Raw genomic sequence first — 12923 nt, forward strand, 5'->3', positions numbered from 1 at the left:
TTGCAGAACTTGTCGGTGAAGAATCCCAAGTAGCAAGTAGAGATTGCAACTGCGCAATCTCATGTGGAGACAGGGACACGGCGGAAGAGGTTGAGGTAGAAACACCTGCTGATAATAAGCAGTCTTCACCACCCGTGGAAGCCGCGTGTAGAGTCGACCGAGAGTAGCGAGTCGACGTAGAGCCATATGTGGAAGCCACTGGGGGAGTCGACATAGAGCGATCACCATCGCGCGCGAAAGCCATGAGAGGAGTCGACGTTGAGCGGTCACCGCCGCGCGCGGAAGCCGCGAGAGGAGTAGACGTAGAGCAGTGACCACCGCGCGCGGAAGCCGCAAGAGGAGTCGATGTAGAGCGGCCAACAACACTGGTGGAAGTCGCAAAAGGTGTCGAAGTAGAGCGACAACCACCATCTCCAAACGGGCGAGCACCAAGCACCGAGGAAAGACGCATGTGCGAGACAGGATCAATGTATGGAACACCGCCAAAAAACATCGAGCGGCGATGAAGAGGTGTACCCGACGAAAGCATTGTACCTCTTTTTTTTACTCTCTTTTTTTCTAAACTCAATCTCCAATCCAACAGAATATGCCCCAAACAGGGCCAAAGGTGTCAATAGCAGCCGAGGCCCAAAACGTGGCCCGAGTTGCCCACGTTCAGGATAACACACGAAGCGTCCTCGTTCACGGACGGTCGAGCGGAAGAGGCACAGGCGAGCCTGCAGGGGTCGCCGGCGGCACATGCGTGTCCGACGAGCGAGATGGAGCGGAGCCGGTGGCGGCCAGAGAATCAGCCCCGGATAGGCAGCGGGCGGCGGCCTGATTACCGGCGGCGGCGGAGGGCCTTCTCGCGGGCGGCCTGCTCCCAGCGACGGCGGACGGCCTTCTCGGGGGCGGTCTGACAGAGAGGAAGGGTCGGCGCCCTAGGTAGGGTAAGCCGGATGAGGTGCTGTTCGCGCAGGGGATCAGATACCCGTGATCTCCCTGGTACTCCCGATCTTCCCTTGGCCCTCGCTCTCTTCTTCTCTTCGATCTGGTTGTGGCGTGGTGAAGAGAGGTGGCTAGATGTGGTGGTGCTGGAAGATAGAACAACAACCGGTGATGGTGGGGCTGGATCGGGCGGGTGGGTGTGGCAAAACAGCAGCAGCGATCAGCCACAGGGAAGGAGCGGTGGCTGCCGGCAGGGAAGAGGACAGTGACGGGCAAGAGTACTGGCGGACGCGAGATGGGATCGGATGAAGCACAATGCTCTAATACCATGTTAGGAAAATATACAACTTGATATTATTAAGAGGCCAAGGCCATCATATATATATGTACAAGAGAATGCCAAGGGGCTAGAATACAAAAGGCCAAAGGCCGTCATCTAACTCTAACAAGAGGAACATCAAAGTTGTGACAATAGCATGCCATTTTCGGAAATCATCGCTGCTTCTGTTCGTATATACGGATGCACCAAAATCCATTAAACTCCGAAGATTTTATATAGGCAATCTTTGAGTTCTGCCTTTTTTTATATAGAGGACTTTTTTCTTAAAAAACGATACTGATCAGGACTAGCCTATGATGGCATTTTTTTTAATAAAAGAAAACACCATGAGCACAACGCACCAGAGCCGAGGCTCGAACACAGCCTAGCTGTGTACTAAAGCGTCTAGCCAACGAAGCGACGCCCCGTTCTTCAAGGACATTTTCCTCTGACCGATATTGTTAACGTGGTACTTCGGCCGTCCGAAAAATTTATCTCTCAAATGAATGTATCTAACATCAAATTAGTACACAATGCACACAACTAACGTATATACTACCCGTTTTGCAGGAGTTGCGGTGACGACTCAAGAAGCTTCACTCCTTGGCCAAACGCCTACAGAAACCATGGGGGTTCAGACCTGACGCTACCTGTTGTTGACGTTTTTCCGGCAATCAGTCACGAATCTCCAACGAACAGCAAAAAGAAAGAAAGGCATGCGCGCAAGTACGCTCGCACATGTGGTCGTGGCCGTTGCCGTTGCCACCGTGTCGGCACATACGTACGTAGCTGGGGCACCGACCGTCGATGAACCGCTTCAGCTGCGGGCGTAATCCTGGAACATTCGGTACACGTCATCCATCGATATATTGTAACCCGGCCCTGGCGACTTTTAGCAGAGGCATCCCCAACCACATGGCATTGTGTGGCACTAGTATGCTACTCCTATTTAAAATCCCAATATATGGGCGCCGGTCGGCCGGCTCGAAACTTTCGGCCGGTCGCCTCTCAGTTGTTCGATCACAGCCCATGGTACACGCACGATCGCAGCTGGCTTTCATCGTCTATCTTGCGGAGCTCCTCGCGGACAAAAAAGAGAGGGGGGAAATCCTCCCGCACGGATCGCGCTCATCCTCTACCTCGTGATGCCAGACCGTTCGCAGATCCACAGGTCACGCCGCCGCTAGTACATCGCCGCACGCAAAAACATCTGCGTAGCTCATCGTCGTGGCAGTCACCCGTGGACTTGGTAGCTACCGCAGTTGCCGGTTGCAGCAAAAAAACACAGCCCCGCCGTCGTCATAGGTAGTTGTTGTTGTTCTTGCCGGTTGCAGCAAAAACGCAGCCGCTGCCGTCGCCGGTGGTAGCTACCGCTGTCACCGGTTGCAGCACTAGGTTGTCTAGTTACGGCAAAAAACGGTTGCCGCCGTCGTCGATGGTAGCTGTCGCGGTCGCCAGTTATAGCAATGATTTGGCCGATTTAGCACTAGGCTGGATGGTTCAGTACTAGGCTGTCTGGTTGCAACAAAAAACGGTGGCCGTCGTCGCCGATGGTAACTGCCGATGTCACCTTGTCGCAATGATTTGCCCGGTTGCATCAAAAAATGACCGCCGATTGTAGCAATGATTTGGCCACTAGGCTGGATGGTTGTCGCAAAAGACAGTCATTGCCGCTGCCGGCGCAACTTGGTCGTTGTCGATGGTAGCAAAAATAGCTGCAATTGTAGCATTCGGTTCGATGGTTGTAGCAAAAGACGGTCATTGCCGTTGCTGGCGCAATGTGGCTGTTGTCGATGGTAGCAAAAACAGCTGCCAGTTGTAGCATTCGGCTCGCTGGTTGTAGCAAAAGAGTTGCCCAGTTCCAGCTCCTATTCTCGGCTGTAGCAAAATGAGCTACCGGTTCCAGCTCTGGCTTCGTCGGTTGCAGCAAAATCAGATGTTGGTTCCGGCAAAATCCGATGATAGTCCCAGCTTGTCGCGGCCGTGGTTCCAACATCCCCAGCGCCTCCTAGCACCGACCGCGGTCGCGCACCGATGGTTGTAACTTGCCAGCATGTGTGGTTCCAATTCTGCAACACAACTGGTGCAACTCTGCCGGTAGGGGATGCAGCAAAAATCTGTCACGTCGACGACAGGACGCGACATTGGTGCTCCCGCAGTTCTAGCTCCACGTTAACGATTCCAGCTCCACTATGCGTTGGTTCTAGCATCGTCACAAGGTTGTGAACGCGCACATCAGTGGTAAAAAGCTCTGAGGTATGCATGGGCTAAGAGGGAGGTATTGTCGTGGCGACGCGATGGCAGAGAGTTTTGGGAGCAATGGTGTCGGGCCGCCAATGATATTAGGGGAGCCCGTCGATGTGGCTGAGGAGAGGGAGAGAAAGGGGATGAAGAAGGGTGTGGATGGCGCGTGGGACCACAGTGGTACGTCACGACAGCGGGGTGCAGTGCGTTGGCGAACAAGGAGCATTGGACCCCATTCAATCAGACAAGCCACACGCCAACGGCCGAAACAGTAGCTGGTCATATGGACACAAACATTTCCCATATGAAAAGCCAGAGGCATACTCAGTCAGTCACTGTGTTCCCTCTAAACTACGCTACTCGTTAACGGCGGCAATTGTTTTTATGGTGCATTGGTCCTATGAGGTCTTAGTACAACGACTTCCTGACGTCTACTACAAGTTTTGCTTGGCTCCAGTGAGAGAGGGGTAATGAGGACGGCGCGCCTTCGGCTCGCTTCAGTGCTTGTAGTCATCACTAGGTGGTATACGGATCTGGATGTAATTTTATTATTTTTTGTGTTCATTGTATTGTCATGATTAAAGATAAATAGATGAGAAGTTAAAGAAAAAAGATGTACGCGAAGCTATAGCCTGCTCGCTAAGTTAATCACGCCCCATAACAATAAGCATCCGGAATTACTGCCTGGGGCCAGTGTGGACACAAGTGCACGGGTCCACAGCCACAGGTACACAAAGACGATCTAGGTACCAGCGAATGTTTATGTAGCGAGAAGAAAGGATACGGTCGGGCACATATGCTGGACGGTACCGTACGTGGTCCGCGCGGCCGAACCACGGCACCACGGCACGGACGGACGGACGCGCGCGCCCACACGACACGGGTACCCGGTCGTCGTCCATGGGCCGCCTTCTCTCAAGATTTCTCAAGGCCGCCATGCGTCTCCCCCGCCAGTGAACAATTAACCGAAGCTCTCTTTAAAATCCTACACCATCGATTCTCCGGGACAATTGCTACAGTACGCGCCGCAGCTCGTTTAATTCCAGAGCACCGACTGGCGACTGCTCGTGCTCGGAGTGACCCAACACCCGGTCATGCCTGGCTGGTGCACAACTGACACACGAGGCGTCTCCTCTCGTCCCATCATCACCATCATCATCATCATCACACGATGATTGTTTCCGTTACCCTACCCAACACGGCGCGGCACGGCTATGGGGCAACTCCAAGGGGCTTCCCGGTTTCGTCCCTGCTATATGCTTGGATTGGACTGTCTTGCAGAGAACTCATCCAACGGACTACTCCCTCATTTCGGCCCGGACATGTCTGAACTGTCTAATACCCCTGTATATTCGGACCGCCGCAATGGATCTCTCTAGCCCCACAGATCCATCTACCTTGTCCGATATCTTCAAGGTGCCACCATCGGTCCCAACACGGAGAGTATGCAAGGCTAAATACTATGACGAGTCCCTGCAAAAAAAAATAAAAAAAATACTATGCTTGAGACCAAACTTAGGAACTGGGAGCGAAATCAAAACAAATATCCATATCTCGCCGATTCAGCTGTGTAATCTGACATATATTGCACTAAGCTGAAGATATGACTGTAACTGCATGTCTAAACCATATGACAGCAACATACCCAAAGTCTACTGTATGACTATCTGAACAAAACATAAACTATCGAAAAGAAGTCACATGCACATGTAAGAGTTCTGGAAAATTGATGAGACGCGCCAACAGTGTGCGGCAGACTCGGGGGCATTTGTTTCGGACAAGTCATTAATATACAACATATACAATACCTGAAGACACTAAACTTGCTAATTGCAACAAACAAGAAAGGACAATCTATCAAGAGGACATTTCCCAAATCTGGGACACAAATTTATTCCTGGAACTGTGGAAGACCCATCATCATTAACTCAACTGCACATTTCGCACTTGCGCAGAGATTAGTTAAATCACACTTGCAAGAAATTCACGGTGCACATCTCTGTACACCCAACACTTCTCATATCGTGTGCATATGTTGAAAGCCCAAAGAAATACTTATTCTAAACTATTGTGGTATTTACTGCATTTTTCATGGGAATAATCATGATTTGTCTGTCATCACTGACAAAACTCTTTTGCCTTTTGAAGAAATTGGCTTTTTATCAAGTGTATATCTGAAGTCGATTAATAATATTGCTAATACATGTATCCACAAGAGCCATCATTGAAGCCTAAAGATATACAGTTTCAAAAGGTAAATCTAATGGAAACAGATAAAACCTTTAACTCACATCGGGGGTGCCCTGAAAAGGAAGAAGAAATTAAGATCCCTATCCGCAAGCATGAACAATGTAACCATAACCAGCAGACGCCTCCTAAAAAGGAAGAAGAAATTAAGATCCCCATCCAAAAGCGTGAGTAGTGCATCTAATTTTACTCGCTAGATAAATAAAAAATTGAGTGCACAAATTAGTAGTCATCACAAAAGTGTCATCGGCCACAGCCAGTAAAAAGGGAAATATAACACGCTGATATTCCATGCGTTTCCAAAAGCAGGCTCACTATACCTATGCATAGCAACATTCCGTCTGCAATCAAAACCAAATATTATAAGATAATAAACCCATTTATAGTTCAGAACTTCCAGTATATATTGCTCCAATAAATTTGACACTCTGACAATGGGCACTAAAATTAAGTAAACCAAACATTGCAGTTCCAAATCTGTTATGGAGAAGTCCTAGTGCATTGCTGTTGATAGGAAATGTTCTACCAGACATAAACCTAGCTTACCTTCCTATGGCAGTATGTCTATCGTCACAGATGCCTCAGTATCCTACTTACTGGTTGGTCTGAAGCAACAGTCCAGTGGTAGAGCATGACCAAGAAATATCACAAGAACAAGATAATTTCAAGCTCTGATGCGGGCAAAATCAAAGAGATAGCAAGCAAGATCAAAAGTTTAGTAGTGGAGATCAAATTAGAAAATCAGATAGGAGACCTTCCAAATAATTCTTTATTGATCTGCAGGCAGATAAATTAGTGCCCCCATGTCCTCCGAACAGATCTCTTTTGAGAAGCTAACCATTAACCTATCTTGGACATCAACAGATCTCTCCTTCAGGTAATGCCCGAACAATAATGGCATAAATAAGATTTGGCATCATATTAATACTGTGAATGTAAATATGACTGAATTAGTACACTTAAACAATCTAACCAAAATATAAACATGCATTGCTCAATCCTGAAGCTAACATTGATCAAAATCACTAACCTTTGGACCCTTCTATCTCAGACATGTGAATAAACAGAAGTTCATTCATTAGTTCCACCCACAGAATAAACATCAATAGATAATTCAACAATTACTGAATTACAGGTAACTTTCAGGTGAGCAACAAACAGAAGACGCTATAACCACAGGCTTGTTCTTGGAGAGTGAAAAGTTTTGGTACCTTAACTGGACAGACATCCGAGGAAAACTTCAGCCCCATTGTTAACACTATCTCCATTGCAAGATTTAGGCAAGAATTTCCGTTGAGAACAAATGAAAAACTCTTTTTAAGAAGCCAGGATCACATGATGAAGCACATACTGTTTCATTTTTCAGTCCCACAGGGTAACATCTAGAAATGAGTACTAATTAATTCAAGAATTACATGATAACTTTCATGTCAGAAACAAATAAAAGTTCCAATAACCACTGGCTTTTTCTTGGTGGGTCAAAATTTAAAACATGAAGGCAAGGTGCAAGTGGTACATAGGATCCAGATAGCACAGGAAGCTTCCCCTGTTCAGGCTAGAGCTTAAGCAGGGATGACTAACATGATATAGACTTTTATAGTGAGAAGAGGAAAAGCAAAATCCTAACCCGGATGACCTAGTTGTTCTGCAACTAACTGAGTTACAAAATAATTCTGTTCATTTACCTGCAGGGATATGACTGGTACCATTCATCTCCCGGCCACACCGCTGGAAAACATTAAGAGAAAAGGTCTCTGAGTGCAATCTCCTCTGTAAACTAATATAAGACGTTTTAGATCACTACTTTGATATTATTTACCAGATTCTTACTTTGTGGCCAGACAATTGAAGAAAGTCTGAAAGGAGATGTATCATCTGCAAATGTGTGTCTACATTATTACTGGACAGTGTCAGCAATGAAATTGACTCATAAATCTGAATTATACCAAAAGAATTGAATTCATGTGCTAAAGCTAAATCAACATTCAACTCCTTCCTTCCCATAGGCAACACCAGTCACACAGCAAACAATCAACCAACAAAATCGCACGTTGGTAGCTCAGCACAGGTGCAAAGATAAGGAGGGTTGAAACAGATTACAATGTATACAAAACACCTTCAGCTCCACTCACACTAGCATTTCCAGGTTCTGAACAGAACTGACACAAACTGAGATACACACCAAATATTGCACGAAGCTTAGAAGGCATAAAATAACATAGCACTATTCAAAACCAGGACTGATATTAGACAGGCCAGGAAAGCGAAAGAAAATAGTCTAATTGAACTGAAGGGAAACAGAGTTGTTCAAAGTTTAGCGCTCGATAGTGACGGTCTAACCAAAACTGAAATATCGCCATACGCTTCTTCCTGATGGACATCGATATAATCATAGCTCTTCAGGGCCAATGTTTCAAAGAACATGCTTGCAGCTTGCTTCTTTGTCCTCCCGTCCAAGATTCTGTTTAAACTGAATTTCCCTGGCTGGTCTTCTAATGTGGCTGAAGACATCATACCTTTGAAGTACTGGGCGGCAGCCCTTGTCCTGGTAGACATGATGCTGCCTAATCCTGTGGTGCTGGTACCCACACTGGATATCATGCTAGGGGTATTCATGAGCCCAGGAAACTGCGGTAGATCTTCGTCAAGATCATCAGTACCAAATGGGAAATCAGATTCAACAGTATTTTTTCCAAGTGATGCATAACTGCAATGTGTTAGTGGTACAGTAGCACCAGTTCCTCCAAGTCCAGACCGCGGGGTTCCACTTCGACCAGGGGTTTCAAAAGGGGTGTGATCTTCTTCTCTTACTGGTGATAGATCCTTTTGTGGAGAGAAGCGAGGGAGCTCAGGTGGTGAATCAAATGGTGTTGCCTCTCCATTTCCTAGAGAATTCAAGGTGAGGTGAGGTTCAGGCTCCTGCGTATCTGCATTTCTTGTAGGTGCATCCTTGTTACGAACATTCACAGCATCGGCAAGCTGAGCATCAGAGTCGCGAACATTCACAACATCGGCAGGCTGAGCATCAGAGTCACTCACACGAGGGCAGTTCCCCTCATAAGCTTTATGAAGATCGCTACACATTCCTTGCACCAGAGGTTCAGAGAAGAGGCTGTCCTTTTGGCTTATCCTGTTGAACCTCCACACATCCACTGCTGTATGGGGCAGTATCTTCCTCCTGCGAACCAGCCTACCTAGTTCAATGCCATCAACTTGATTACTCATATAATCATTGGGGAGCACGATTTCCTCATCAATTATAGGCCTTCTCCTGTTCTCCTGTGCATTCGCCCTTCTCCTTCTCCTGTTACCTTGTACTTGAGGTGGTGGAGATGGTTCAAGGACAAATTCTGCAGGTGCCAAGAGTCCAGCGCCACCTCCTGGTTCTTCAGCTTCTTCAACAGGCTCATGGCTGATACGTGTTGGAACGTTGGGAATGGATGTCTGAAGCACAGGGGATACAGGTGAGTGCATTGCTGGTGGCGTGGTAACCTTCTCTATGAACGGCGACGGATCTTCATCCATGGGGTCACCACCATCAATAACATCTTCAAACCTTGACACACTGTCAGTCGCTCGACGCAATACTTCTGGTGTATCTTGGTGCCCATTAATCGGGTTCACTGAAAAACTGCCTTGCAGAGGAGGATCTACAGGAATGATATCCTCAAGAAACGGAGGGAATGTCTCCTGCTCATGCTGTACAGGCTCAAATCCTGAAGATCGACCAGCAGGAGACGTGAACTCTGCACCACCATCCTCATCAAGGGTGATCATCACATACCCTTCTCCGGACAAGGTGATCTGATCATAGGTCCGCCGATGACGATCCGGCGTATCCATCTGACGAATCGCGTCATCAAGGCTCAAATCATCCAGGCTGAAGGTCTCCGGCAGAGTGATTACCTCGAACGGAGCACGGTCCGCGTCAACCGGCAGATCTATCGCCTCCATGGAGGCAAAGGCGGTCCTGACCGCGCTCAGCATCCGGTTGCAATCCTGGAACAGGTGGTTCACCTTCCACGAGTAGATGCGGACGAGCCCGAGGAGGAGATGCCCCGACAGCCGGAGCGCGATGGGGACCTCGGGGTCCATGATGGACGCGGCGTAGGAGGGGACGTCGACGCCGTCGATCTGCGTCCGGTTGACCTTGCGCTCGAGGTGCGCGGCGATCCACACCGTGCCCAGCGGGCTCTTCCGAGCCAGGACGGAGTGGGAGTAGAACATCGCTGCGGCCTGGTGGGGAGGGAGGGAGGGAGGGTGGGGTTCGACGGGGGGGCGGGCTAGGGTTTGGTTGCGGCGGCGGAGGTGGCGGCGGCGAAGGCCGGGAGGGCGGGGGGAGATGAGATTGGGGCGGGATTGGATTGGGGGGAAGTTATCTTGCTGGGATGGGGGGCGGCGGGAAGATGAAATGGAGGGCGGGATCATTTTGGGAGGAAAGTTTCAATTTTTGGCGGGATCATTTTGGGTGGAGGGTGGGGGGTGGGGGGTCAATTTTGGCGGGATTATTTTGCGGGAAGTTTCTTTTTCTTGTGCTGCTAAAGTTTCGTTTTTCCCTTAAAAAAATCTCGCCTTTTTCATCGGACGGCCACACCAATTTCCTCCTCGCACGCCCCATTTTTTCCAGCCAAAGAAAAGATACAAAAAGAACCGTGCTTTCTTCTCCTTCCATAAGGGTGTGTTTGGTAGCATGCATGAAGAGTGTATAGGACTAAAAATTCCCTATCCGACCCACTTTTCTCTGTTTGGTAGACTGTATGGGCTCCATCGGGCATTGTCGAACCGATGCTAAAAAGGGCCTCCACATAGCTGAGTCAAAGCACCCCACACAGGCCTGCCGGGTCGAGCGAGGCTGAGACCGCACAGGAGAAAAATCTCCCCCCGACCCACTTTCTCTCGAACGACCACCCCGCCCCTGCCCTCGCGCGCCCCGTGAAAGAAATATGCCCTAGAGGCAATAATAAAGTTATTATTTATTTCCTTATATCATGATAAATGTTTATTATTCATGCTAGAATTGGATTAACCGGAAACATAATACATGTGTGAATACATAGACAAACAGAGTGTCACTAGTATGCCTCTACTTGACTAGCTCGTTAATCGAAGATGATTATGTTTCCTAACCATAAACAAAGAGTTGTTATTTGATTAACGGGATCACATCATTAGATGAATGATCTGATTGACATGACCCATTCCATTAGCTTAGCACCCGATCGTTTAGTATGTTGCTATTGCTTTCTTCATAACTTATACATGTTCCTATGACTATGAGATTATGCAACTCCCGTTTGCCGAAGGAACACTTTGTGTGCTACCAAACGTCACAACGTAACTGGGTGATTATAAAGGTGCTCTACAGGTGTCTCCAAAGGTACATGTTGGGTTGGCGTATTTCGAGATTAGGACTTGTCACTCCGATTGTCGGAGAGGTATCTCTGGGCCCTCTCGGTAATACACATCACATAAGCCTTGCAAACATTGCAACTAATGAGTTAGTTATGAGATGATGTATTACGGAACGAGTAAAGAGACTTGCCGGTAACGAGATTGAACTAGGTATGGGATACCGACGATCGAATCTCGGGCAAGTAACATACCGATGACAAAAGGAACAATGTATGTTGTTATGCGGTCTGACCAATAAAAGATCTTCGTAGAATATGTAGGAGCCAATATGAGCATCCAGGTTCCGTTATTGGTTATTGACCGGAGACGTGTCTCGGTCATGTCTACATTGTTCTCGAACCCGTAGGGTCCGCACGCTTAAGGTTTCGATGACAGTTATATTATGAGTTTATGAGTTTTGATGTACCGAAGTTAGTTCGGAGTCTCGGATGTGATCACGGACATGACGAGGAGTCTCGAAATGGTCGAGACATAAAGATTGATATATTGGACGGCTATATTCGGACACCGGAAGTGTTCCGGGGAAGTTTCAGATAAAACCGGAGCACCGGGGGGGTACCGGAACCCCTCGGGGGGTTAATGGGCCTCATGGGCCTAAGGTGGAGAAGAGGAGGGGCTGCCAGGGCAGGCCGCGCGCCCCCTCTCCCCCTAGTCCGAATTGGACAAGGAGGGAGGGGCGGCGCCCCCCCCCCCTTTTTCCTTCTCTCCTTCCCCCTCTCCTACTTGGACAAGGAAAGGGTCCTGCGCGCCTCCTACTAGGGCCGGCCGCACCCCCCCTTGGATCCTTTATATACGGAGGCAAGGGGCACCCCTAGACACACAAGTTGATCCACGTGATCATATTCTTAGCCGTGTGCGGTGCCCCCTTCCACCATAGTCCTCGATAATATTGTAGCGGTGCTTAGGCGAAGCCCTGCGACAGTAGTACATCAAGATCGTCACCACGCCGTCGTGCTGACGGAACTCTTCCTCGACACTTTGCTGGATCGGAGTCCGGGGATCGTCATCAAGCTGAACGTGTGCTTAAACTCGGAGGTGCCGTAGTTTCGGTGCTTGATCGGTCAGGCCGTGAAGACGTACGACTACATCAACTAAGTTAACGCTTCCGTTGTCGATCTATAAGGGTACGTAGATCACACTCTCCCCCTCTCGTTGCTATGCATCACCATGATCTTGAGTGTGCGTAGGAATCTTTTTGAAATTACTACGAAACCCAACACCCCGCTCCCCCCTGCCCTCGCGCGACCCCATCTAACCTAACCGCCAGCGCCTGCGCGCCGTCGATCCCCTCGCGCTACCCCGCCACCGGGCCCCTCCTTCTTCAACCCCCATCGTCGTGTTGAAGGTGTACGTCGCCGCCACCCCGCCCGTACTCCTGGCCGGTCCTCGACTCGTCGCCGGCCCGCCCCTGCTCCTGGCCGTCCTCAACTCGCCGCCGCCACCGTGCTGAAGGTAGCAGATCCGCCCGTCCCTTCCCTTCCCCCGCCTTCCTCCTCTCTTCCTTCCCCTATCCGTCCTTCCTGCCTCGGCTCCCCACCTTGAACAGGGTAGAGCTCTTGTTGCTGTACAGGGAAGAACAGAGAAGAGATCTTGTTCCTGACTCAGCTCCCCACCTTGAACAGGCTAGAGCTAAAGTGGAATAAGAGAGAATTGCTTATCATGCTTGTCATGCTGACAAAATTGCTTATCATAATTGGAATAGGAATTTATTGAACTATTTATCTCTGTTCATTGCTTGTCATGCTGAAAAATTATGGTGTGCTAAGTTTCCTGT

At 48.9% G+C, this 12923-nt stretch overlaps 1 protein-coding gene across 1 annotated transcript; it reads right to left on the reverse strand.

Annotated features, from left to right (window-relative positions):
- Positions 1 to 7792: 7792 nt before the first annotated feature.
- Positions 7793 to 10062, reverse strand: LOC125510033 (sister chromatid cohesion 1 protein 3-like). The gene has a single exon (XM_048675122.1). It carries the CDS (start codon positions 9962 to 9964, stop codon positions 8045 to 8047), a length of 1920 nt encoding a protein of 639 aa, XP_048531079.1. The 5' UTR covers positions 9965 to 10062; the 3' UTR covers positions 7793 to 8044.
- Between the last annotated feature and the right edge of the window lie 2861 nt (positions 10063 to 12923).

The sequence above is a fragment of the Triticum urartu genome, chromosome 5 (genome assembly GCF_003073215.2).
Source record: "Triticum urartu cultivar G1812 chromosome 5, Tu2.1, whole genome shotgun sequence".
Classification (NCBI taxonomy): domain Eukaryota; kingdom Viridiplantae; phylum Streptophyta; class Magnoliopsida; order Poales; family Poaceae; genus Triticum; species Triticum urartu.

Bases quoted from the DNA above. Each gene is read 5' to 3' on its own strand.
- LOC125510033 (XM_048675122.1), bottom strand. From the start codon at position 9,964: ATGTTCTACTCCCACTCCGTCCTGGCTCGGAAGAGCCCGCTGGGCACG.